The following is a 23,883-nucleotide window of genomic DNA, read 5'->3' as shown; positions in this document are numbered from 1 at the left end:
TTAAGACCCAGCGCAGGACAGAACAGGGTCACATTCCCTCCTCATCCATCCCTTCTCTCTCTCTCTCTCTCTCTCTCTCTCTCTCTCTCTCTCTCTCTCTCTCTCTCACACACACACACACACACACACACACACACCTTATATTTTCGCCTCTTCATCCACACACACACACACACATACACACAACCTGCCTTGCATTCATGTCTCTTCTAATTTTGTACCTTGTTAAACAACCCTTCCTCTCTTGTTCCTCCCATCCTTCCTCAACTACTTTTCCTGCAATACTGTCCCTCTCCCTGTCCTCCTCTCTCATACTGTGTCCTTCCTATCTTCTCCCACCAACCTGTACCGCATCCCTGTCCTGCGTTTATCTGTCCTGCTTATCTTCCTCCAACAACTCTGCTCTGCACTCCTGTCTTGCGCTCTCTTAGTGTGTCCTGTGCTTATCTGATCTTCCCCAACAATTTGCCCTGCGCTCCTGTTCCTTTCACCGTTCTGCGCCCTGCCTTCATGTGTCCTACGCTTATCTTTCCTATTTCCTCCAATTCCAGCCCTGCCCTCCTGTCTTGCTTACTTGTCCTGACCATATTTTCCATTCCTATTTTCATCCGAGTAAACTGTCCTGCGCTCCACTACTCTGCCCTAACTTACAGTGTCTTGCGCTTTCTCTCTCTCTCTCTCTCTTTCCCACTTGTCCTTCGTGTGTCCTCTTACTCTCTCGGTTTACTCCTACCACGTCTCTCTTTCCCTCTCTCGTCCCAGGGCACAGATTTCAAGCCACGCCTCTCTCTCTCTCTCTCTCTCTCTCTGTCATGTCCGGTCGCCTTAAGTCCTCCACCCTCTTTCTTCTACCTCCCTCCCAACTTCCACATTCTCTCTCTCTCTCTCTCCCCTCCACCTTCCCTACTTCTATCAAAACCAGGGTTCTTTTTCTCGTTATTCAAAATATTAAAACGCTGACTACTACATTTTTAAACAAGTGGAGAGAGAGAGAGAGAGAGAGAGAGAGAGAGAGAGAGAGAGAGAAATTCTATAACACAGACTACGGAAAAGGAATGGTCAGAAAGAGAATGGATGTTTGTGTTTGTGGAAGTTATGTATGTGTATATAATATTTTTGGATATTTTAGTACGAGATAGATAAGTATATTTAACTGTGTGTGTGTGTGTGTGTGTGTGTGTGTGTGTACGCGTGTCCCTGTGTAAGTAACCGTACGTGCCCTCCATCGTGAATCAGATATCAAGTGTTTTAAGACCCAGGACGCCTATCTCAACCCGCCTGTGTTATGTACAGTCGCGAGCAGGTCATGTAATATCCCTTAACCTATTTTCAATTTTTCACACAATACCATTATCACATGATGTATAGTCCTTTCACTTAAACTTGGCTCAATATTCCTCCACCCATATTTAATTCTTCCCACGTTAGCACGATTTTTCTTTTTATTTATACGATATTCCTATTATCTTAACACGATCCATTATACCTCAATCCATATTAAATGCTCACTCCTTTCCTCCCCTCTACGATTTTCTTTAGTCCTTTTACCTTGACTTGGCCCAGAATTCTTTAACCCATAATCACTTGTCCATTATCACAAGAGAATTTTGCTTATATTTCTTTTACTTTAGCCCAGTATTTCTTCATTTAGCTATAGTTTATTCTTCCCACTCCGGCACGGTTTAATTCAGCCTATACTCCTTTCACCTTAATTTGGCCCAGTACATATTCCTAAACACATATTCAGTTCTTCTCTCTTACACGATTTTATGTATAACCCTTTCACTCGGCCCAGCGCTCCCCAGCCTACAGTTATTTCTTCCCCACTCCACCTCACTTACAGGCTATTTATACGGTACGTCTTTCACCTTACCTTGTCCCAAATATTCCTTCTTTCTCAGCTTATTTCGCGGAGGTCAATGTCAGAGGGATAATACCACAGCTTATTCTATTCCTGTCATTACCACATGTTTTTGTGTGTAGTTCACTCACTTTACCTGGAGGAGATTCATCTTTTTGTACCCAATTTCCCGCAACTCAATGTCAGAATAAGACAATACGAAGGCTCTTTAGATGAGGTAAGACTAGGTGAGTGTGGGGTGCTGGGGAGTGAGGTAAAGCAGATTATGTGGTGTGTGTGTGTGTGTGTGTGTGTGTGTGTGTGTGTGTGTGTGTGTGTGTGTGTGTGTGTGTGAGAGAGAGAGAGAGAGAGAGAGGAGTGAACGAGATACGTGAGGTGACTTCAACCAAAAGTGGATGATCACACACACACACACACACACACACACACACACACACACACACACACACACACACTATAATCCCTTTGTACCTAACTGCCTTCCTGCTTTCGCTCTCTCTCAGCGTGCAAGCAAAAGGTTTCATGAGTAATTTTGTAAGGATTTTTGTGTAGCTCTTTGTACGACCGACATTACGAACACACACACACACACACACACATACATATTTGTCACAGCCTCGCAATCACAGCTCTCGCTCTCTCTCCAACCCCAATCCCACCCACCTTACTCTCATCCACCCCTAACTCCCCTCCACCACCACCTAACCCCACTCCACCCTGACTTACCTACAGAAACCTTATATTTTCACCTCCTCATCCACCCAACCACACTCATCCACCCTTGACTCTCAGACATCCACCCACATCCACATTATACAGTATCATCTAAAAACAAACACAAATACTCGTCCACTCTTCTTTTAACAAGGTGTAAAATAACCATATCAGCTAACCTTGAATGCTGAGCTGTAACTAGTGATTAATAGTGGAATATGGTATAGTCACGAAGAAGTGCTAAGGAAAGGATGTCGAGCTGTTCTTCCTGCCACGAAAATAAACTACAAAAGGACGACGACATTGTAAATCTACCATCCAAGTACACCCACATTCATTCATCCATTTCAGTCTCTTCATCCACCTCCATCTACATCCATAAAACAATCCACCTACACCCGCACTCATCCTCATGCACTCTTCATCCACCTACTCTTCGCAACGCCCATCCACCCACACCCACTTTCAGACCATCTGCATCCACCCTGTTAGTCATTCCCAACCACACGCTTACTCATTTAACCAGCTGAGAGAGAGAGAGAGAGAGAGAGAGAGAGAGAGAGAGAGTCAACCACAAGCATACAGGTGAATCATTAAAGCATCAATAGCCAAACACACCTGGTCGCACCTACCTGACGCAATTCCGGGACTTAGAATCGAACACGCAAAATTAGGAACACCGCCATTACTTGTACCACAGACCCATTCATTTAATATTCAACTCTTCCACACACACACACACACACACACACACACACACACACACACTACGTCGACGTTTTATGCTTTGGTACTTTCTAATTATATATAAGAAAACTTCTCTCGTAGTGGAAAGGATTAAAATAGATATACCATTCAACAGTATCTAATCCTTTAACTTAGGTCTCTCTCTCCCTCTCTCTCTCTCTCTAAAAAAAAAAAAATCTGGAGGCAACATGAATAAAATACAACAGACGTCATCGTAGGCTAATTAATTCCTACAGCTTAGACATAAAATATAAACCATCACTCACATCCGACATCCATTCATAAACTTCCGTATTTATCTCTTCCACTCCTCCACCACAGTATGGATGAGTGTGGAGTGGAGTGTGTGGTAGAAGTGTGGAGTGAGGAGTATGGAAAGAATTGTGTGGATTGCATGGTGGAGGGAGAAGTGGAGTACTGCTGGAAAAGTGTGGAGCGAACAGGTGTGGAGACAGGTGTGTGGGAGAGGGAGTGGGGTCCGTGTGTGTGTGTGTGTGTGTGTGTGTGTGTGTGTGTGTGTGTCAGAGGTGTGAGTTGTGGAAGAGCTCTATAAAACGTGGGGAGAAGCAAAGATACATGGTGGAAGAGGTGGAGCAGGTGTGGAGAGGGGTGAGTGTGGAAGGGGTGGAGGGAGGGGGGGGGAATGGAGGTGGCGCTCTAGTGATGAGGTCAGATCAATAAGCTAGGTCCATCTGCTCATAACCTCACCCACCCAACGCACCACAAAATACCACCACAGTCACCACGCAAAACCACAAATTACCACAACGCACAAAATCAAACTACAACCAAACAGAAACACAACATGCTACCAGTCACCATAAAAACCACAAATTACCACTACGCAAAAAATCAATCTACAACCAAACAGAACCACAACATGCTACCAGTCACCATAAAAACCACAAATTGCCACCTCATTCACCACAAAATGGCACCAGTCACCACACACAACCAGAAAATACCACCAGTCACACACAACCACAACTTTACTACCACAGTCACCACACACAGTTATGATGAGGATGAAGATGGTGGTGGTGGTGGTAATGAAAAACCAGAACATGCAACGGTAACTGTACAAAAACTGGGCAATGTATAATGGCGCCACACCAAACAGCATTACCCATCACTACTACATCACAATCGGTCATCACCCTATCGCCACACCTGACAAAGAGTAAGGGACAAACTAATTCAACTATCAAACAATCCATCTCTCCAGGCATATCTGTCACTACTCAACAACAAGCCCCTTTTGACATGAATCTCCATTGAACACTCTCAAACCCTAAGCCGTATTCAAAGTGTTATAAGGGGCTTCGTCGCACCTCTTCCTTAGCGATTTATTTTACATATTACATGTTAACATCCTGCTTGTTATTCATACCATTTTAGTACCGACAGTGTCAATCAATAACATACCGAACAAGATAATAATATGTGACCTGCAGAATAAATGGCTAAGGAAGGGATGTTCAGACACTTCCACAACCTCGCATGATACAATCCCGACTCTCTCCATCTCCTATCCACCACCCAACGCCTACTCTCCTGGTCAGTCTCATCAATGACAAACAAACGAAAACTCTTTTAATTCGACACTATGAATTGTTTTTATTTTCTACTGCCTGCCACCATACGATTTTATTCTGATGTGTGTGTGCGCGTGTGTGTGTGCGTGCGTGCGTGCGTGCGTGCGTGCGTGTGTGTGTGTGTGTGTGTGTGTGTGTGTGTGTGTGTGTGTGTGTGTGTGTGTGTGTGTGTGTGTGTGTGTGTGAGAGAGAGAGAGAGAGAGAGTGTTTGTAGAGGGGTTGTCTCCTAGCGACGCCAGCACCCTAGGGAGACCATATGAGAGAGAGAGAGAGAGAGAGAGAGAGAGAGAGAGTAACCGTCACACCTGCAGCATAACTCCTCTGCAATCACACACACACACAACTCCATAACTCTGACAATTATCACACACACACACACACAATCCCTCCCCACATCTCAACACCACCCATTACACACACACACAGTATTCTACCATCAGTATCATCATCATCATCATTACACCTACTCGCCCACACACCTACACCCACATCCAAAAATCCCACACAAAACCCCGCCTACCACCAGCAGGACAATCCCTCACCTCTCCGGCTAATGATCATAAATGAATGCAAAGTAGATGCTCAATTAATCAGTTAGTTACACAAAAAAGTTCACCTACTATTTCACTGCCTGTACTTCAAACTAACACCTCTATTACAATAACACCGTTCACATTCCACTGCTACCTCCAGACGGTTTCGCTCAGGATAAGGAAGGCATCTATCACTACAGGGGTTAACAAAGGCTACATCTAACCTCTCCTGAGTCGACACAGCCCAGCCTCTCGCAGCTTAGGAATATTTTACAGCAGAGGAAAGTGCAGAATCGATCGACTGGCAGACAAACATTCAGTCTCTCTCTGCTTTGGAATATATGTCAGCAGAGGAAAGTGAAGAACCAATGTGAACCATACCCAGCCTCTCTCAGCTAGGGAATAATAGTCAGCAGGGGAAACAGGAAAACGGAGTAGGTGAAATATTAGGCAGTTTTGTATACTAAAAAAAAAAAAAAAAAAAAAAAAAAAAAAAAAAAAAAAAAAACCCCCCCCCGGGGGGGGGGGGGGCTAATATCTCACTGTACCTACTTCACACTTAGGCAAGTCGACAACTTTTATCTCTAACGCATCGCAGCTACTAAATTCATCAATGGGCAGTTAATATACCAAACTTCTCTTGTTTTGGGTATGTAACCATGAGAGTGAAGTGTATGTGGAGCATTCACTTTAACCTCATATAAGATCACTAACCCCTTTCAGCTCAATTAATGGTCGTGTATTTAAACTGGAGGATCAACTTAACCACTAACCAAGGATTTTCATTTCTGCCTCATAAGCAACGTTCACTGAATTTCATGTAAACAATACTTAGGACTGTGTGAATGACAAAATTCCGTTAGATTAAAACAAACTAACTACAGAAAGTAAAGTGAATGTCTAGGCTTTTTAATAATCAGTTAGATTCACATACTTCAGTGCTTTACACCTGCTGGCCTTATCAATACTTTCTGCCGACAGCCATCTTACAACACGAGATTAAGTAATACAGAGTTATTTAGAGTCTTAGGGTACAACCTTCGCCTTGAGTCCCCCACCCCCACACACATGCACACCAGCAACCGTGACCCAAATAAAGAATGTGGCGCTGAAGGGGAGACTTGCCTAACACTCACTCAAGCGTGGTGAAGCTCAATACAGTCATCTCCCTTGCATCTGAAATCAATATCGTCAACCATCATCACTCATTACCATACCCAGCCACATATACTCATCAACAGCATATCAAGTAACCATCATCATCATCACAGTAAGTAAACCCAACCGCACATCCATTATCAAACTTTTTACTCTTGCTACACATCCATCATCATCATCATCATCATGGCATCCACCTTTGTCCCCAGTGAGTGGCACTGACGGGGAAACCAGCCTACTTCACTCCAGCGCGTTCCAGGTCAGTATCCTCCTGCACTTCCTTTCCTTCCCGATGTGAGGTCACGTGCACTACAATATCAGGTCTAAATCACCACATCACTATCATCATCATATCACCCACTAAAACATCATCATATTTTCAGCATCACAAAATATTCATCACCCTATCACAGTATCACTCAATATTCATCACTATAATCATATCACCCACCTAACACCATATCTTCAGCATCAAATTACACAACATTCATCATTATCAACATATCACCGCATCACTCAACAGTCATCAATACCGCCATCATACATTCAGCACTGCATACCATTCACCATCACCACAAGATACATTTTCAGCATTACATCACACTGACTACACCAAATCTTTCATTCTTACTGATGGGGGAAACAGCACTAAGCATTTAAGAAAAACTTTTCACACACACACACACACACACACACAGAGGAATGACACTGGAGAAAGGACCACTAACTCTCCCCCCCTCTCTCTCGCGTTCCAGCCTCATAATTCACATTTTTTGCTTGCGATCGATTTTCCTTAAGGTTAGGCTATTCCGTCTTCCTGTTTGGTACGTATTCATTCGATCCAGTGTTTACCTCTCTCTCTCTCTCTCTCTCTCTCTCTCTCAACCAATCACTTTTACCAACATCTTTTACACTTTCTTCCTTTCTTAACACGACCAGTAATATTTCTCTACGTTACTCCCTCTCTCCCTCCCTCTTTCTCTTATCCAGTCACACACCTCTATCTTACCATCCCCCCTCCCTCCCTCTCTCTCTCTCTCAGGTCATCAACAAACAGAACGAACGCGTGGTGAACTTTAACAGGCAGGGGGCACTGACCAATCCCCGTTCAATACTGGAAGTCAGATGGCGGGGGGGAGGGGAGAGACGCCCCCCACCCACCCACTGCTACCACTCACTCACCAACACAAGCGTTCAAGTTCAAGGCCACTGTTATAGATGCTTTAGTTTTCGTCTGGTTTCCTTTACCTGTGGCTGTTTATTCTTTTACTTATTAACTTTACTACACTTTCAGTCTTTACTCAGCTTTACTCGCAGTTCAAGTTCAAGGCCACTGTTACTGTTGTTTTATTTTCAAAGTTTGGCTTCCTTTATTTGTAGCTATTTATTCGTACTATATGTTACTTCGTTTTCAATCTTTCCTCAGCTTTCATTCGCAGTTCATGTTCAAGGTCACTTAATTATTGCTTTATTTTTAAGGTTTGGTCTCCCTTCAGGTAATTACTAAATATGCCACATTTACCGTACTTTACATCCAGTTGCTCTACCTCCTCCTCCTCCTTATCATCATCATCCAGACCTCTACATTGCTTTTATCACCGTCCAGATTCAAGATCGGTGCCATGAACTTCCTATATCATTCACTAATTATTTAACCTTTATTATACTTTTACTCCCATCCCTTCCATTAATGGGGATGATATTCAGTTTCAGTCCTTAAACTTCGAAAGACAACTAATCTATTTCACTTGGCTACTAATAATAATTTTTAAAATCTTTCCCCGCTGACGAAACCGAGACCCGAGAGTTAATTAGATGACACGATACAGGATATTATGATATATACTACACTTAATTATATATACAGGGCGTCTCGGGAGGGAACGGCTTAACTCTAGGTAATGATGGAGGAGGAAATACTACTACTACTACTACTACTACTACTAATAATAATAATAATAATAATAATAATAATAAAACTATCAACATGGGTCCAAATCTCAACCGCTACGGAGCTATAATTACTGATAATCTTTCGTGGGAAAATTGTGTATAATTACTGATAACCTTTTGGGCGAAAATGGTCTCCCCCACAATGTGCCCAGATCATCATTAAAGCAGATCCGTAATGATTAAGATTTGGACACACTGATATATATACCATTTTTTCCCTTTAGCACTCCCTCATCTATCCCTTCCTTCCTGGACACCTTGTATATTGTAGTGTACTCAGGGATAATAAGAACCTGCTTTAAATCACACTTCTGAGTTACGTATTTATTTTGTTTTAATTTAAGAACATGTGTGCAAAAATTATACTACCTTTAACAATGGCTGACTTCTGTACGAGTTCAATAATTGTTGCAACAGTTATAATCTTCAAGGACCACACATACTAGTAATTTTTGAAGTCATTAAAATTACTGAAGGAATTTAAGTTTAAGAAATTAGAATGCCTGACACACACACACGAGAGAGAGAGAGAGAGAGAGAGAGAGAAAGAAATATTGGTATGAATGAATGTGAATGAATGGCCAAAAAAAAGGAATGTAAGAGAGAGAAATATATGAATGAATGAAAGGACGAAAAAAAAAAAAAAAGTAAAGTTGAATGAAGACTGGAAGAAAAGAATGCAAAAGCTGAAGACAACGTAAAAAATAAATGAATGAATGGGAGACGAGTGGAAGGAAACAGGCAGGGAGGAGGAAAATGAATGAACCCCAGGAAATCGATTACACATAAATGTCACCTAAAAAGTCAATGGTATGGCTGGAACTTGTTTGAGAGAGAGAGAGAGAGAGAGAGAGAGAGAATCAATGAACAGATGGTGAATGAATGAATAAACAGGATGAAGAAAACGTATTTAGAGAAATGAATGAATGGAAGTAAATAAGTGAGAAAAAAGAAAGATAATAGTTACTGATGAAAACAGTGAGATAATGTGTATGCGTTAACTCACTCACTCTCTCATCTCAAACCCACTCACTCTGCCGCATCTTCCTTTTATCACTTCACACCCACCCACACACACTCTCCTTCACATGGAATACGGTACGAAGTCAGTCAGTCAGTCTCCCTCTCTCTCCAAAACCCACTCACTCTGCCTCATTCTCCCCTTTATCATTTCACACCCACCCACACATTCTCTCGCTCGCACAGAATACGCAGTCTCCCTCCCTCTCCATTCACACCCAATCTAACTCTCTCCCATTCGTTTTCATTTACCATTCACACCCTTCCCCTACCCTCACCCTACCACCCTTTCCTCCCTTCCCCCTTCCCTACACTTGACCTTCCTATCCCCACCTACCCACTCACCTCCCTTCTCCCCACATACCTCTCACCCCAACATTACCGAAGAGTCAGGGGAAGGTAAGCAGAAGGGTAGAACCAATACACGGGACAGACGGTGAAATAACAATCCCTTCCACCAATCCCCCTCCTCCATTCCCCCTCTCCTACCCTATTTTTTCCCCACTGGCTTCCTCCCCCAATCCATCCCGCCTAACCTCGTCCCTACTGCAATGTCTAGTCATCCCCTACTCTCTCGGTGACCATCCCCCCCTACCTCTCCTTCTGCTATTCAGTGCTAACACCTTCCAGTTTCTCTCTCTTCATTTTCCATTCACCTTCTCTCCCACTCACTTCCCTTCCCCCTCCAGTGACCTTCTTTCCTTCCAACCCGTCCTCACATCCCCCACCCACATCATCCCCTTCCCTTCCTCCTCCCTCCCTTCCCTACTTCTCTTCCACTTCCTCTCCCTCTCACACACAATTTCCTGGACCCCTCCCTTCTTCACTTCCCAGAATTCCCACTTCCTCTTTCACTGACCCTCTCTTCTTCTCCCAACCTCTCACTTTATTTCACCTTCTCATATCCCCATACTCATCTTCTTTCTCCCTCTCCCAAATTTCCCCCATCCCCCTGACTAAGCTTCCCTCTCCTGCCCTTTTCTACTTCCCTGGCCCTCCTCTTCCCTCCATCTACACCTTCCTTTACCCCTCCTTCTCCCTTGCCTCCTCCCCTTTCCCTTTCACCTCCCCTTCTCCCAAACTCCCCCCTCCCACTACACCACCCCCGACACCATCCCCGACTCGGCTTCTACAACGTCTCCTCTTCCTCTCCCGTCCCCCATCTATCCTCTCCCACTCCAAGCCTCGTATTTACCGACCCAGCATCAAGGTCTGGCCAGTCAGTCAGTCTGGAAGCAAAGGTTATTTACCCTCACTTCCTAACTCATCACTTCCTCTCTTCTCCCGCCTCCCTTTCCACTTAACTCTTCTCCCCCTTCCTTTCCCTCACCACCTCCTCCGCACTTCCTGGAAACCCACCTCTCCCCCTTCACCCACTCCCTGATTCAGGCTCTCTCTTTCAACTCTTCTGTTCCTCCACCACCCTCCCCCTTCCACTTTCCCTTCTCCCCCTCCCTTTCCACTACCTCTCTTGTTTACCTCCTCTTCATCTCCTGCTCCTCTTGGTTCCCAGCCACCCTCTCCCCTCCTCCCCACTCTGCCTCTCTCAAACTCCCTCCTCCTCCCCCACCAAAGCCTCACATTTACTGACCCCGCATCAAGGTCTGCCTAGTCAGTCAGGCTCAAAGAAAAGGTTATTTACCCTCGCTCTTCCTGCGTACATACCGGTTCAGGCATACACAATACTCACACTAATACTACTACTCACACACACACACACTGGCTTACGGAACCATTACTGCTACCATTCCGTACCGTACTTAACCAGCTATGTACAGCGCTTTATGCTCGCTGCTGCGGTACACAAATACAACACCCGGTACTAAAATCCTTTACGGCCATTAGCCAACTACAATCACCACCACCACCACTACAACTATTATTTCTACTACTACTACTACTACTACTACTACTACCACCACCACCACCACCAAGACTCTTCCCGAATTTACTAATGTACAAAAATTCAGTAACTAACCATTCAAGTATTCAAAAGTTGTACTTGTCAGATCCATTTATACCAAAATACTTGACCTTTTCCCTATGATAAGATCTATCACTTCAATCCTGCTGCCTCCAGACGATTTTATTCAGCTTGAGACGCCTTTCCAAACAGTTGAGGGTTAACAAGGTATACTCTACATTACTCCATTCACTGTTAGGCTGATCTGCGGTAAATACGTTCCTCTGATAGCAACGAGAAGGCCATGAAAAACAGCAACATCGAAGTGAAGGGCTAAAATTGTACAGAACAGTGTTTTTGACGATGACTGCGGAACAACGTGACAAACTGATGGGCGGGAATGGTAAACAGAAAAGGCTGTGAAATGGAAGTTGTCCAGGTAGAAAAAAAAAAATAGTTAAGTGAAATGAATGACAGGTAATTAAGTCCACGTGGGGGAAAGCATACAGAACCGGCAGTGCAATCACGACGAGAAAAGTATACACAGGTGCAATAATAAGACGAGAAAAGTATACACAAGTGCAATAAAGACGGGAAAAGTATACACAAGTGCAATAACGACGGGAAAAGTATACACAAACGAGTGCAATAAAAACGGCAAAATATACACCAATGACAAATGACAGGAAAAGTATACACAAACGAGTCCACTAAAGACGAGAAAAGTATGCAAATAGAGTGAAATAAACACGTTCCCGTATTACAGGGGTTAAATTTAAGCTCCGTTCCAGGGATTTCGTTGTTACGCAAAATGACGCAAGAACCGTAGGGGGGTTACGCGTTTCTTCTTGTTACACCCAGATGGCTCTCTCTCTCTCTCTTTCGCCATACTCAAGGAGGCAGGAATATTACCACTTCACCACAAGTTCTCCCATAACCTTAATTAAATCTAGTGGAAAAAAAAAAAAAAAGGCAACTTTCACGTCATCGTACCTCATAATTCTAAGGACTCGGTTGTTGGAAAAGCATGACGTAATGATGACGTAACAGTTACTATTAAAGGGGTGACGCAATGCACGTGTTTTGTACTTTAGTGATTGTTGGTTTTATGGTTAGGGTACAGGACTGCGAGAGAGAGAGAGAGAGAGAGAGAGAGAGAGAGAGAGAATTAAAAATTAGAATACCTGACCTCCTAAATGCTCTCTCTCTCTCTCTCAACACTGAAGCAACAAAGTGCATACTGACGTCATTCTTCCTGCTTGCCTACGCAAATAACACCTAAGCATGGAAAACGCACACACACACACACACACAAACACACACACACACACACACACAAATCCTCCTGAATCAGTTTCGCTCAACGTACAGCACACACAAAAATAGCCTATAATCTTTCACTTACACATTCAACTCTCTCTCTCTCTCTCTCTTACCATCTGTCACCTTAGGCTAAACCCTACCCCTCCAACCAACCCTGCCCCTCGACCGCAAGAAACACTACTGTACTGCCGTACTACTACAAGCCATCCATTCACAAACTTTTATAGGACTGACCTGCCTATTTATCACTTCCCTACAATACCCACAACCAGAACAGTAATTACTATTACTACTACAACAACCCAACTAACCATTCACAAAACTGACCCAACGATCTATCAACCACCACCACAACTACTACTACTACCATTCTTGAGCATCCATTTATAAGCTCTGACCCGAGTAATCTGCCAGTGACCCATCTGATCTGACCCCTATGCTATCAGTGCTTGAGATCAGCTGATAAGACAATCCATATATACACTAATAACTTTACGCACAACCTCTGATAAATCCACTGATCTCCCCTCCCCTCTCTCTCCTTCACTACACCCCCACAGCCTACGTAAACTTTCAGCACACACCCACACCCACATACTCTACTCAAAGCAACCATAAAACGATAATACATAAACACTTCATCTCAAGGACACACACACACACACACACACACACACACACACACACACACACACACACACACACACCATAAACCTAACACAAACTTTCCAACTTACCCCATACAATTTCATCAAAGCCTATTCAACATATTCTCTCTCTCTCTCTCTCTCTCATCTCCCAACCCCAACTCTGCCTACAACCACGTGACTACTGTTTACTACCGACCAGCACTCCCATTCACAACTACTATTTACTACTACCTCCTCCCCTTCCATTCACAAACCCCGACTTGGGTGACCTTGCTGACCCCTCCCCCCCCTACCCCAACTCCTCCTTTCCCTGTCATTAATGCTGGATTCCTTAAGACTATGGTATCCTTTATTCTTGCTATCCCAGACGATTTTAACCACTATAAAGGAGGGATAACACAGGTACTGAAGAAGCCTGACACAATACAAACTATGATCCTTTTATCTTTACTTGGACTAGATGTATCCTTATTTCAAGTAGTTGTCATACAAGAGACTATACTTCTGCTACTTTCCACAGCACTTCTTCGTGACCAGCAATCACTAGCGTCAATCTACTGGCACAACTCAGCATTCAAGATGGAGAGGGCAATTTCAGGCTAAGTTGGGGTAAAATGGGTAAAAGAAGGAGAGTTTGATTTTACTCCTACTACAGCTAAAAATTTTACTTAGCTTTAGGAGACAGCTAAGAGTACCAGGGTTTTAATACATTCCCCACTGCCACCTCTTTGTGTGTGAGAGCGTCGCGTGCTTAGTTTAGGCTCTCAAATCCCCTTCCTCTCCCAAATTTATCCTACTTTTATTATCCCGCTCTTACAGTTTTCTGTCCCCCCCCCCTCTCTCGCTCTCTCCTGTAAAGGGATCCAGAATTTCCCAATATAAATTCGATTATAAAAAAAAATTCGGGTGTTTATTATCAGTGAACACACACACACACACACACACACACACACACACATACACACACACACACACACACACACACACACACACACACACGTTATAATTCAGTCATAAATCTCTCCGCCTAATGTAAACCTATTCTTCCTGACCCGATCCTGCCTAATCAAGATCAGGACCCCCCCAATTTTCACAGGCAAATGTCCAAACCACCAGAAGCTAATCACCTCCCACCAGAAGCTAATCACCTCACTGGAGACCGCTAATCCATTCACTACGACTCTCTCCCTCCAACTCTTTCAATTCCATGACACAGTTCCATACCCTAAGCAACCTTCCAGCATCTAGTGGGACGCCTTCAGGTGGTGGCACCGATATGATAAGAGGTACTGAAGCTGCAAAACTATAAAACATAAACTATAAAACATTCATCATTGCCCTCCCTGTTCTCTTAAGATATGGCTGACTGTGGAACCAGGGCAACCAGAGCCTGTAGTCCACCAGGTTCACATGCAGATGAGCCCGGGGTTACTACTAAGTCTACTATTACTGCTACTACTACTACTCTTGCATATATCACGTACCTTAATTATCATCCATCTATTTATTGCCCAACACTGCATCTTGTGAGGGCGGAGTCAGTATATTATCTACAGCAACACTATCCTGGCAATACTGCAGTTCTTTATCCATCCCAAGCAATCTTTGAATCCTACATTCTATTCCAAACCTTTGCAGCATTGTTTGTGAGATGTGCTCTCGAAATTTGTTGGTAACAAAGCATTCATATCTCTACTCAGTATATAACAACCCGTCTTCCCAACCATGTTCTTCCCATATTCTAAAGTTGTTACATTACAATCATAATGCACTGTTCGAAATTGTCCCTACTCATTAACGATCCCTCTTCCCAACACTCTTGATATCGTGCCGTATTGCCTACCATCTCACCCTAACCCCCCCCCCCATCTCTTTTTCCGGCATATTAAATTAAAATCCTTGCATTACAGCCACCATGATTCAGTTAAAACACTTCTCCCTACTCAGTAATGACCCCTCCACACACCACACCACCCTCTCTCATATATTATCCTACCTGAACCCTCCAATCTTTTATCCAACGTATAAAACTAAAATTCCTATTACTCAACACAATTCACTGTCAAGCACTTTGTCCCTACTCAGCAACGACACTTCCCACCACACCACCCTCCCTCATATACCATCCCACCCTGACCCCTCCATTTTCTTTTTTTTTGTTCCACCACACTAAAATTCTAACCTTATAAGCAGCATAATTCACTACTGTAGCTAGCCTAATTTCCTTAAAAGCTTTACCCCCGACACTAATACACTCTAATATGATAAACCAGCATTACACACAAAATTCCACTGCACACCACCACACCACAATATCACAGAACAGGATATTTATTGCCTTTACTTCTGCATCGCATTTTCTTGTATACTCTTGCTGTTATTTAGAGGGTGGTCCAAATATAACGCTCCTCTTCCACTTCGTTTCCTGGTGTGTTGCGTGTACGGCCCTGCCAGCGTTATCAGTCTATACTGCATCATTCATTTTATACTTTTACCGCCCCACCCTCGCCCACACCAGAAGACTGAGCCGTCTCCGCAAGACATAATATACAAGATACCACCAAGTGTTTTCAGTGGAGTGCTAATTACGGGCCATCCTGTATACCAGTTACAATAACAATTATGTAATATAAAAATAATAATAAAAATAAAAATAATAATAATAAAAATAATAATAATAATAATAAAAATAATAATAATAAACCCACATCATTGGTGGCTGCTAGTGGAGCGCTATTTACGGATCACCTTATAATTAATTAAAAAAAATAAATAATAATAATAATAATAATTAATCCATCCATCATCCAATCCTATGTCGCTCCATAAGGGGCGTAAGAACCTGGGGCTAGGCAAGTTGGTCCTGATATTTATGAGTGACCAGCCTCAATCATTTCTACGTGGCAGTACGTGAGCAATTAACACCAACCACCCCTTGGCTATAAACCTACACAGGCTCAATCCATTTGGAGCACCTTAATTACCCACTAAACCACCAGGCGCCACAATTTGGTTAAGCTATATGGTTACCACCCAGCGTAGCAAATGGTTTCCTGGTGTACAGAAAACCATATGGCTTGTCACTTAGTGTAGTCACCCACAGGCAGAAGGAAGAGGAAAGAATGAAGGAAAGAATGAGAGAAGAGTGAGTGAAGTCACCCGTAGGCAGAAGAAAGAGGAAAGAATGAAGTAAAGACAGAAAAGGTAGGATGGAAAGACAGAAAAAGGCAGACACCCATAGCAGCACTACATCGAGTGAGTGGATGGTGAGTGCCCCCACCTACCATAAATAATAATAATAATAATAACAATACTGCATCACTTCCCCCGCCTTTCGCTCAAGCCCTGTAACACAACACGACGGAGAGAATGTAACATAATGCAGCTCCTGGTCAATGTGGCGATGTGGGCATACTAATATTTCTTTTATCAGCTCTACTTCAGGCGGTAATAGCCTGCGCGCGACACACACACACACACACACACACACACACACACACACACACACACACACACACACACACACACTCCTCTCATCGCCTCGCTCAGCATCTCATCACAATCTCTGTTAACTGGAATCATAAAAGCAAGTGTTCCGAGTGGACATAACAAGAACAAACGGCTAAGCAAGAGGAAAGTGGCGCTAAAATTTAATCCAAAAAAAAAAAAAAAAGTTATCTAAAAAAAATATAGGATAATGAAAAAAGTATACCGTAAATTGAACCCTCTGACAAAATATAAATTCCAGCCTCTTTGATAATGCATAAATTCAACTCTATAAAGACCTACACATTCAAGCCTCTATGAAAAAGTACCGTATAAGTTCAAGCCTTGCACAGCTATGTTTTATCTCTCAGCAACTGCATTTTATTTCAGCTAACGCCAAACGATTTTATTCAGCTGAGTCAGAGGGTTCCAACCATTTTCTCAACATCAGAACACCTGTAGCATTCTATTTCAGCTTACATCAGCCATTTCATTCAGATGAGAGAGTAGTAGGTTTGGAGAAAAAAAAAAAAAAAAAGTAAAATCCTACGTTTTCTTCGCAATACCTTAAATAATCCTTTTCCCATTACATATGTTAACTTTTCAATTAATTATACAAATAGCAATAAAATCTTACATCCTTTAAATGTCTCCTCCCTTTCAAAAAATATCAAAACAGCTCTACTACAAGCACGAAAACAATGTTATGGTAATATTGTTCTACACGTAAGACAAATGTTACCAGTATATGCTCTCCAACGCGGAAGAAAAACAACGTTAACTATTCTTTCCATTGCAAGAAAAACGTTCACTGTTCTTCTAGACGCACGAAAAACGTTCACTATTCTTCTAGACGCACGAAAAAAAAGTTAAACTGCTCTTCTACACGTAAGAAATGCAACGCACTTGCTCTTCTACATGTACGAAAAATAAGACGTCTGCACTGCAACATGCCTGAAAAATAACGTAACTGCCTTTGACGTTATTACATACAACTATCTTTAAAATAAGATCTCTACTTCATACATTAATCTGTTTTCTAATTCAATACCTACCGGTAAACAGATTTATTTGCAATATGAGGAGCATTTAAAAAAAAAAAAAAAAAAAAAGTCCACAAGCTCATTTGGCATGCAAACACTTTCAACATTAACATCTTCCCACTGTGTTCACCAAAAGTAATTTGACTGTGGTCCTTTTTGATTAACGCCAACCAAATCCAACCTGTCACTGTGTTCACTTACAGTAATGTTCTTTCATAATGACAGCCAATTTATATTAAATCCTCCTATGATAAAATCTACAAAATACAGACTACTGTCATCATTAATAACCTTAAAATACTTTTTGGGTGAGATATGTGAGATATATTCGTTCTACCTAATAAAAAATTTATTCAACTTAGAAGAGGATTCCTGCCCTCTTAAAGGCTGTCACTCAAATGCACTGATCTTCAGATAAAAAAAAAAAAAAAAATCCCACTCCATATCAAGAAACAACTTACTGTACACCACAACCTTGAACAACCGGTGCCCAAATATAAGGTGTGTGTGTGTGTGTGTGTGCGTGTGTGTGTGTGTGTGTGTGCGTGTGTGTGTGTGTGTGCGTGTGCGCGCGTGTGTGTGTGTGTGTGTGTGTGTGTGTGTGTGTGTGTGTGTGTGTGTGTGTGTGTGTGTGAAAATCCTACTCCCACTCCATATTCGGTTGTCACAACACATGGTTGTTACTTGAAAATCTGTTATGATACTCTCAAATTATCCTTCCTAGATGCAACATTGTGAACTAATGTTGCACAACGGAAATCCTTTCAATCTAGTTACGCATTTTTTTTTTTTATATTATTGCCATCTACTAACGATTCATTTAGCTTTGGGGAGGCCTCTTGCTGTGGAGTAAATGAAAACTACCTTTAACCTCTCTGGCTCGGGGAAAACAAAAATTCCAAAGCAGAGTCCAATCGTCTGGGGATAACACGAACAGCCTAAACAAGATGTCATCGGAATGGAGGGACTGCATGGCAGACCTTCACTAAATGATCCCATTCCAGTTCTATTTTAGGTTTGTCGTTTGCAACTCACGTGCTTCTTCTCTCACTTCAAAGTATGTCATAAAACTCTCAAACTGCTTTTAAGATACACCACGTACGGTAACTAACACAATGGTAAACTATGTAAACTTGGAGCCAAATCCCATTAGTGTCCCTTTTCTAGTTTCATCCTGGGTTTCTTCACAATGGGTAATGTGGGTGTCAGGTCAATTAAAATCCACCATTATACTTCCATATTATCAAGAATATTAACCATGATACTACAAAGTTCAACTGTCAGTGACACACAAATTATATTCTTCCCGCGCTCCTGTCCCTGTTTAACATCATTATCAAATACACTCGGTTATTTTTACTTCAAAACGCGCCTACTATACTCGAGAATTACCCATATCATATGCTCTCGTTCAACCACACACAACTAAATTAACACAGTTCAGCAGTATATCAACAGGTTTAACGTTATTACTACCGTACTAATTTTATCTCTTGTTGATTCACTATACACAACACATATCTTCACTCTGAGTCACAATACTCTTTAACATTTACCTCCAGCATTCACCCACGTTCAACGACAATACAATTTTTCTGGGCAATACGATACACTACAATAAACAGGTCCCGTAGATATATTCATCACACTACACCTCGTCCCATTTTTGGCTAATGCAAACCAATATGAGCACTGCTTTTGGTACCCTTGCATATACCTTACTATTCACACCCCATTTTGCTTAGCTGAGAGAAACCAAGCAATCAGTCTGAAAAAACAATCTTTTCTCAGCCACTGATATGCCTACGACTTTTACTTGGGTAACACTAGGATTTTATTCAGTCGAGAAAAATCACTACTCTCAATGAGTACAATTACATTATAATGGCTAACTAATAACATACTCGAAGAACAAAGCCATCCATGTCAAACAGTACGGTGAAAGAAATAAGCATCTATAAATCTGGGCTGAATGTCGATACTTTGAGCTTCGTTACTCTAGGTACAGGTGGCGCTAGTACCGTAATTCAGAAACAGACGCTTGAAACTGACACTGCAGACGAAAGTCCCTGGGAGGTAACAAAATGGAGTACCTAGCCCACGAGCTCCAATCCACTGCACATCATGGCATCTAATATCACTCTACGAACGATACGGCATCACATATTTTCCATGTTTTCTTTTTTTGCTTTTCTTAGCACAAATCAAATAACACATGCACTTTTTATAACTACTGCAGCGCCTTTTCCAACACCATCCAATCAACGTTATCTCACTAATATATCTCGATTATACCAACACTATATAACATCCCATTTCCCATTGCACTTTTAACCACAAAAATCACTGTCGTAGTAATGCAATGCCGTTCTTTACCTGACTACTTCACTCTCCCCTATGTATGTTTTTTCAGATCTAGTATTAACCTCGCAATTACAAAAATATACCAAAGTTCTTTTCCTGACTACTGAAGCACCTTATGCCACAAGATTCTAGTAATTTCTGGCACGAATGGGTTTAATACAGCAATATATCACAGAATAAACCATCACATCCCACTTCCACCATCACAAATCTGAACTCTTCACAAAATCTTTGCAATATGCTAGTTTTTTTTTTTACCACTGCATCACTTTTTCATGCAAGATCATGACACAACTAAACTCACAGACGCCAAAACAGAGTAAACTTTTTAAACCTCCACTAACAATCATCCAAGTTTCAGGACATTTACCAGACGGGTCATAATTTTCCTGTTATGGTGAAGGTCTACGCACCCTTCTCCCCCTCACCCACGCTCCCCCAATCAATTCGGGCCCCTACAACCCCTCTCCACACACCCTCCCACAACTCCCAATCACTTTTGTCCCATTTGCCAGGAACTACGGCTGCTGTCTAGGTTCCAAATGCCATGTCATCATAACTCTACGGTGGGTTCTCTCCATCTGTCATATTTACATGTCCTAGAGCTACCAACATCACTTGAAATGGGCGATGAACATTCGCTTTCATCTCCCCCAACTTTCATGCATCTCTTACTACCTAAAAATGACATTATCCTTCGAGATGGTCATACTGAAGAGATTTCGTGGATTTCATTGCATATTTCACGGCTCTTCACGTATGACTCACTTCACCGTTCTCTGTCACCCCCCCTATCCTTCTATTAAAGCTAACCACCTAGAACCAAAACACTAACCCGCGAATAATCAACATCTAAACCCTATTTCGTGGACTTAGCCTTGCAATCAGACTCACTTCACAATCAGACCCGACTCAGCAAACGAAGGTAGTGATAAGCCCACCCAACGACCGTGAGTACAACTCCTTATCTCTATAAAACTAAACGCACTCAGATCCACAATATATAACGCACCCTTTTCCCCCCAGTTCCCATTATCGCCACGTACACGAATGAACGCACTTGATCATCACCATTATGCCACCAAACACTAACCAAACGCCTTAATAGTCCAGCTAGACACAAAACAATGGCTTACTTAGTAAGGGCACCCAAGGGTTTAAATAAGGATATGAAATACGTTGATAAGTACCTCTGTCGAATGGTATGAGTGAATGGGAACCAACTTACCTCTTAGAGGAACTAAATAGGGCCACAAATTCATTATCCTTTCTTCGGAGTGGGTGTGGGTTTGAGAGGGTGAGTATGGTTGTGCCGCGTCTATCGCTTGCAGGTTGAGGCGATCAGAAGTCTGCCAACAAGAGGGAGTGTGTAATGGCCAACTCCCTTCCACCTCTCCACCACCCCGAACACCTGGCCCTAACACAGTGACTTTCTCAGCACTAACACTGCGTCTCTGCCTCGTCTGGAGCACAAAACACTGCACCAAATCCGTTTTCGGCAGCTTGATTCGCCTGTTTCACTTCAAAAACGCCACGCCACACCGCCGGACTTTGTCACAGAACCGGACTCCCCATCTCAGTCGATTTCTGAGCGTCGGGGCTACTTCAACACACTCCAACCCCCTCACGCCCTGCACGCACACTAGTCACACACGCACACACGCCTGCAACGCCTTCTTTGTACTCTAGACACTTAAAATCTCGAATAAACTACGGAGCAACTCACTCGTTCGCCCCCTTTTCTCTATTAGGCCTACGTGGTTACGGTGACAGGGGCTGGGGACGAGACAAGGCGGGTGAGGCTCCCCCCGGCGGCCGCAGTGGACTCGCCCGAACACACAAACTTGTGGCGGACACCAAACTGGCACACCGACCCCGCTACCACAAACACACCTACAAATACCACCTAACTCATTACCAATCGTTGATTTCATCACTTATCCTTCAACATACATGCATAAAGCATCTCCTGAGAGTTAGAGCATGCAACTGTCTCCTCCAGGAAAGAAAAAAGACATGACTGGTCACAGGAATTTGGCTTCACTCATATATTGGGTGACATTTTGACCTTAGGTACTCCGAGCACCGTAATTATAGTCTATAAGGATAGGAATTGATCATATTCACCATATAACACCAGAATATCAAGCATATCGCGGCTTACTACGAGGATTTTTGACGTTGGCCATAGAGAAGGATCCCGTGGCCATAAATACACGTTCCCACATATTCAGACTCAAAATTTTCTCATCACGAAAGTTTCAGCACTAAACACGACTACTACACACTACTTCACAGTACAAAAATCACCCAAATGGCAGAAATCTTCAGCTAGTGGGTGTTCCTCTCTTCGGCTCGATTTCTGCGGATGCTGGGAGGGCTGGTTATTATCGGCCCCTCAGGAATCATCCAGAGGCATTACAGTAAGATATATAAAACACTCACCATTTCACGTCCGCAGATGAAGGAGATGTTGGGGGATAAAGCTGGGAGTGACACACGAACACATCCGCCATGGAAAATGCACAACAACGAATTTGAGGGGATGATGACGTCACAGTGTTTGCCTCGCCATGGCCAATCAGGAGCGAGGGGTAAATTTCTCGCCGTATTGTCACAGACTTGAAAAATTCATAAACTCTACTTTTTTCCATTCCTTTAGCGATGTCTCTTATATATTAAATCTTTTCTCGGTTAATTTACGACTTTAGCTCAATTATCTTATTAATACTGCTCAAAATCTAAAACTTTCAAAGAATTCATATGTATCGTTGGAATGTTATGGTCTTCCCTGGTAAACAAGTATCAGCTGATAGTCGGAACACGTCTGAATGCAAGTGTTTTTTCGCTGGTTTACTTGCGATCTTCAAGCTCCCCCGTGCGATTTTGTGTGCCAGTTTCTTCTATAAGCATTAAAGTATGCCGTGTGGCTCTAACAGAGACGTTATTCTACAGCATTCAAGCAAGAAGAGTGGAAAATGTGGGCAGGGGGCTTGGCTGCCTGTGTCGCCGATGAGCATGGCTGCCAGGAGAGCGATCCCGCTGCCCAGGTGGGTGTCGCGACCATGAGCTAATGCAAATATGTCATGTAGGTGTTTTGTGATTATTTGTGATGAAAGCTGGAAAAATTTTATAACTGTGTTTATTTTACGAATCAGAATTGCATTTTGTATACTTGTAAAGTGCAGATTAGGGCCATATTTAGAAGGTACTCAAAAATTCACTTTAAAAATTTGCAAAAATATCCGGTTTGTTATCCACCGGCTTGTTATAAGGGCACAATATTTTTTGTTCATAATATCATAAAATTCACCAGAGTAACTTCTGTTTGGCTTAAAATAATAATCTCTGCTGATTGTTATTAATAAATTGTTATTTTAAGTATGTAGATTAAGTGATCTGAAATGTGTTTTACCGTAGAGGCCCAGAGCCCCAGACTTTGAGGCAAGAGCTTATCCCTGGTTGGCATTATATAGCTTAAGCAGGATACCCTTAACATCCACCAAATAGAAACATTTATGGGCCACATCTGG

General features: G+C 42.6%; 2 protein-coding genes across 9 annotated transcripts in view; one reads left to right on the top strand and one right to left on the bottom strand.

Moving 5' to 3' along the window:
- Positions 1-22,077, bottom strand: part of LOC145406158 (paired amphipathic helix protein Sin3a-like) — a 121,305-nt gene extending 99,228 nt beyond the window's left edge. The window contains exon 1 of the mRNA XM_080277354.1: positions 21,579-22,077. The gene's annotated coding sequence lies outside the window, so the exon portion shown is untranslated. The remainder of the gene's footprint in view (positions 1-21,578) is intronic.
- The window catches only part of LOC145405999 (uncharacterized), a 53,981-nt gene that overhangs the window by 16,510 nt on the left and 13,588 nt on the right, over positions 1-23,883 (top strand). For 4 of the 8 annotated variants that reach the window (XR_013898496.1, XR_013898495.1, XR_013898494.1 and 1 more), the window contains exons 1-2: positions 22,816-22,944; positions 23,306-23,400. Coding sequence is in view for 1 of the 8 variants with exons in the window: in XM_080277182.1 (XP_080133308.1) it covers positions 22,821-22,944; positions 23,306-23,400 (219 nt within the window). In the remaining 7 variants the exon portion in view is untranslated. Of the gene's footprint in view, positions 1-21,096; positions 21,108-22,815; positions 22,945-23,149; positions 23,184-23,305; positions 23,401-23,883 lie in introns of those variants that run through there. The other 4 variants (XR_013898497.1, XM_080277183.1, XM_080277185.1 and 1 more) reach the window with 3 other exon arrangements.

This window comes from Coenobita brevimanus, chromosome 69, assembly GCF_032717465.1.
Source record: "Coenobita brevimanus isolate Jiangsu-jjx chromosome 69, ASM3271746v2, whole genome shotgun sequence".
NCBI lineage: Eukaryota > Metazoa > Arthropoda > Malacostraca > Decapoda > Coenobitidae > Coenobita > Coenobita brevimanus.
The sequence above is the reverse complement of the archived record's forward strand: the minus strand, read 5'-3'. Positions and strand labels throughout refer to the sequence as shown.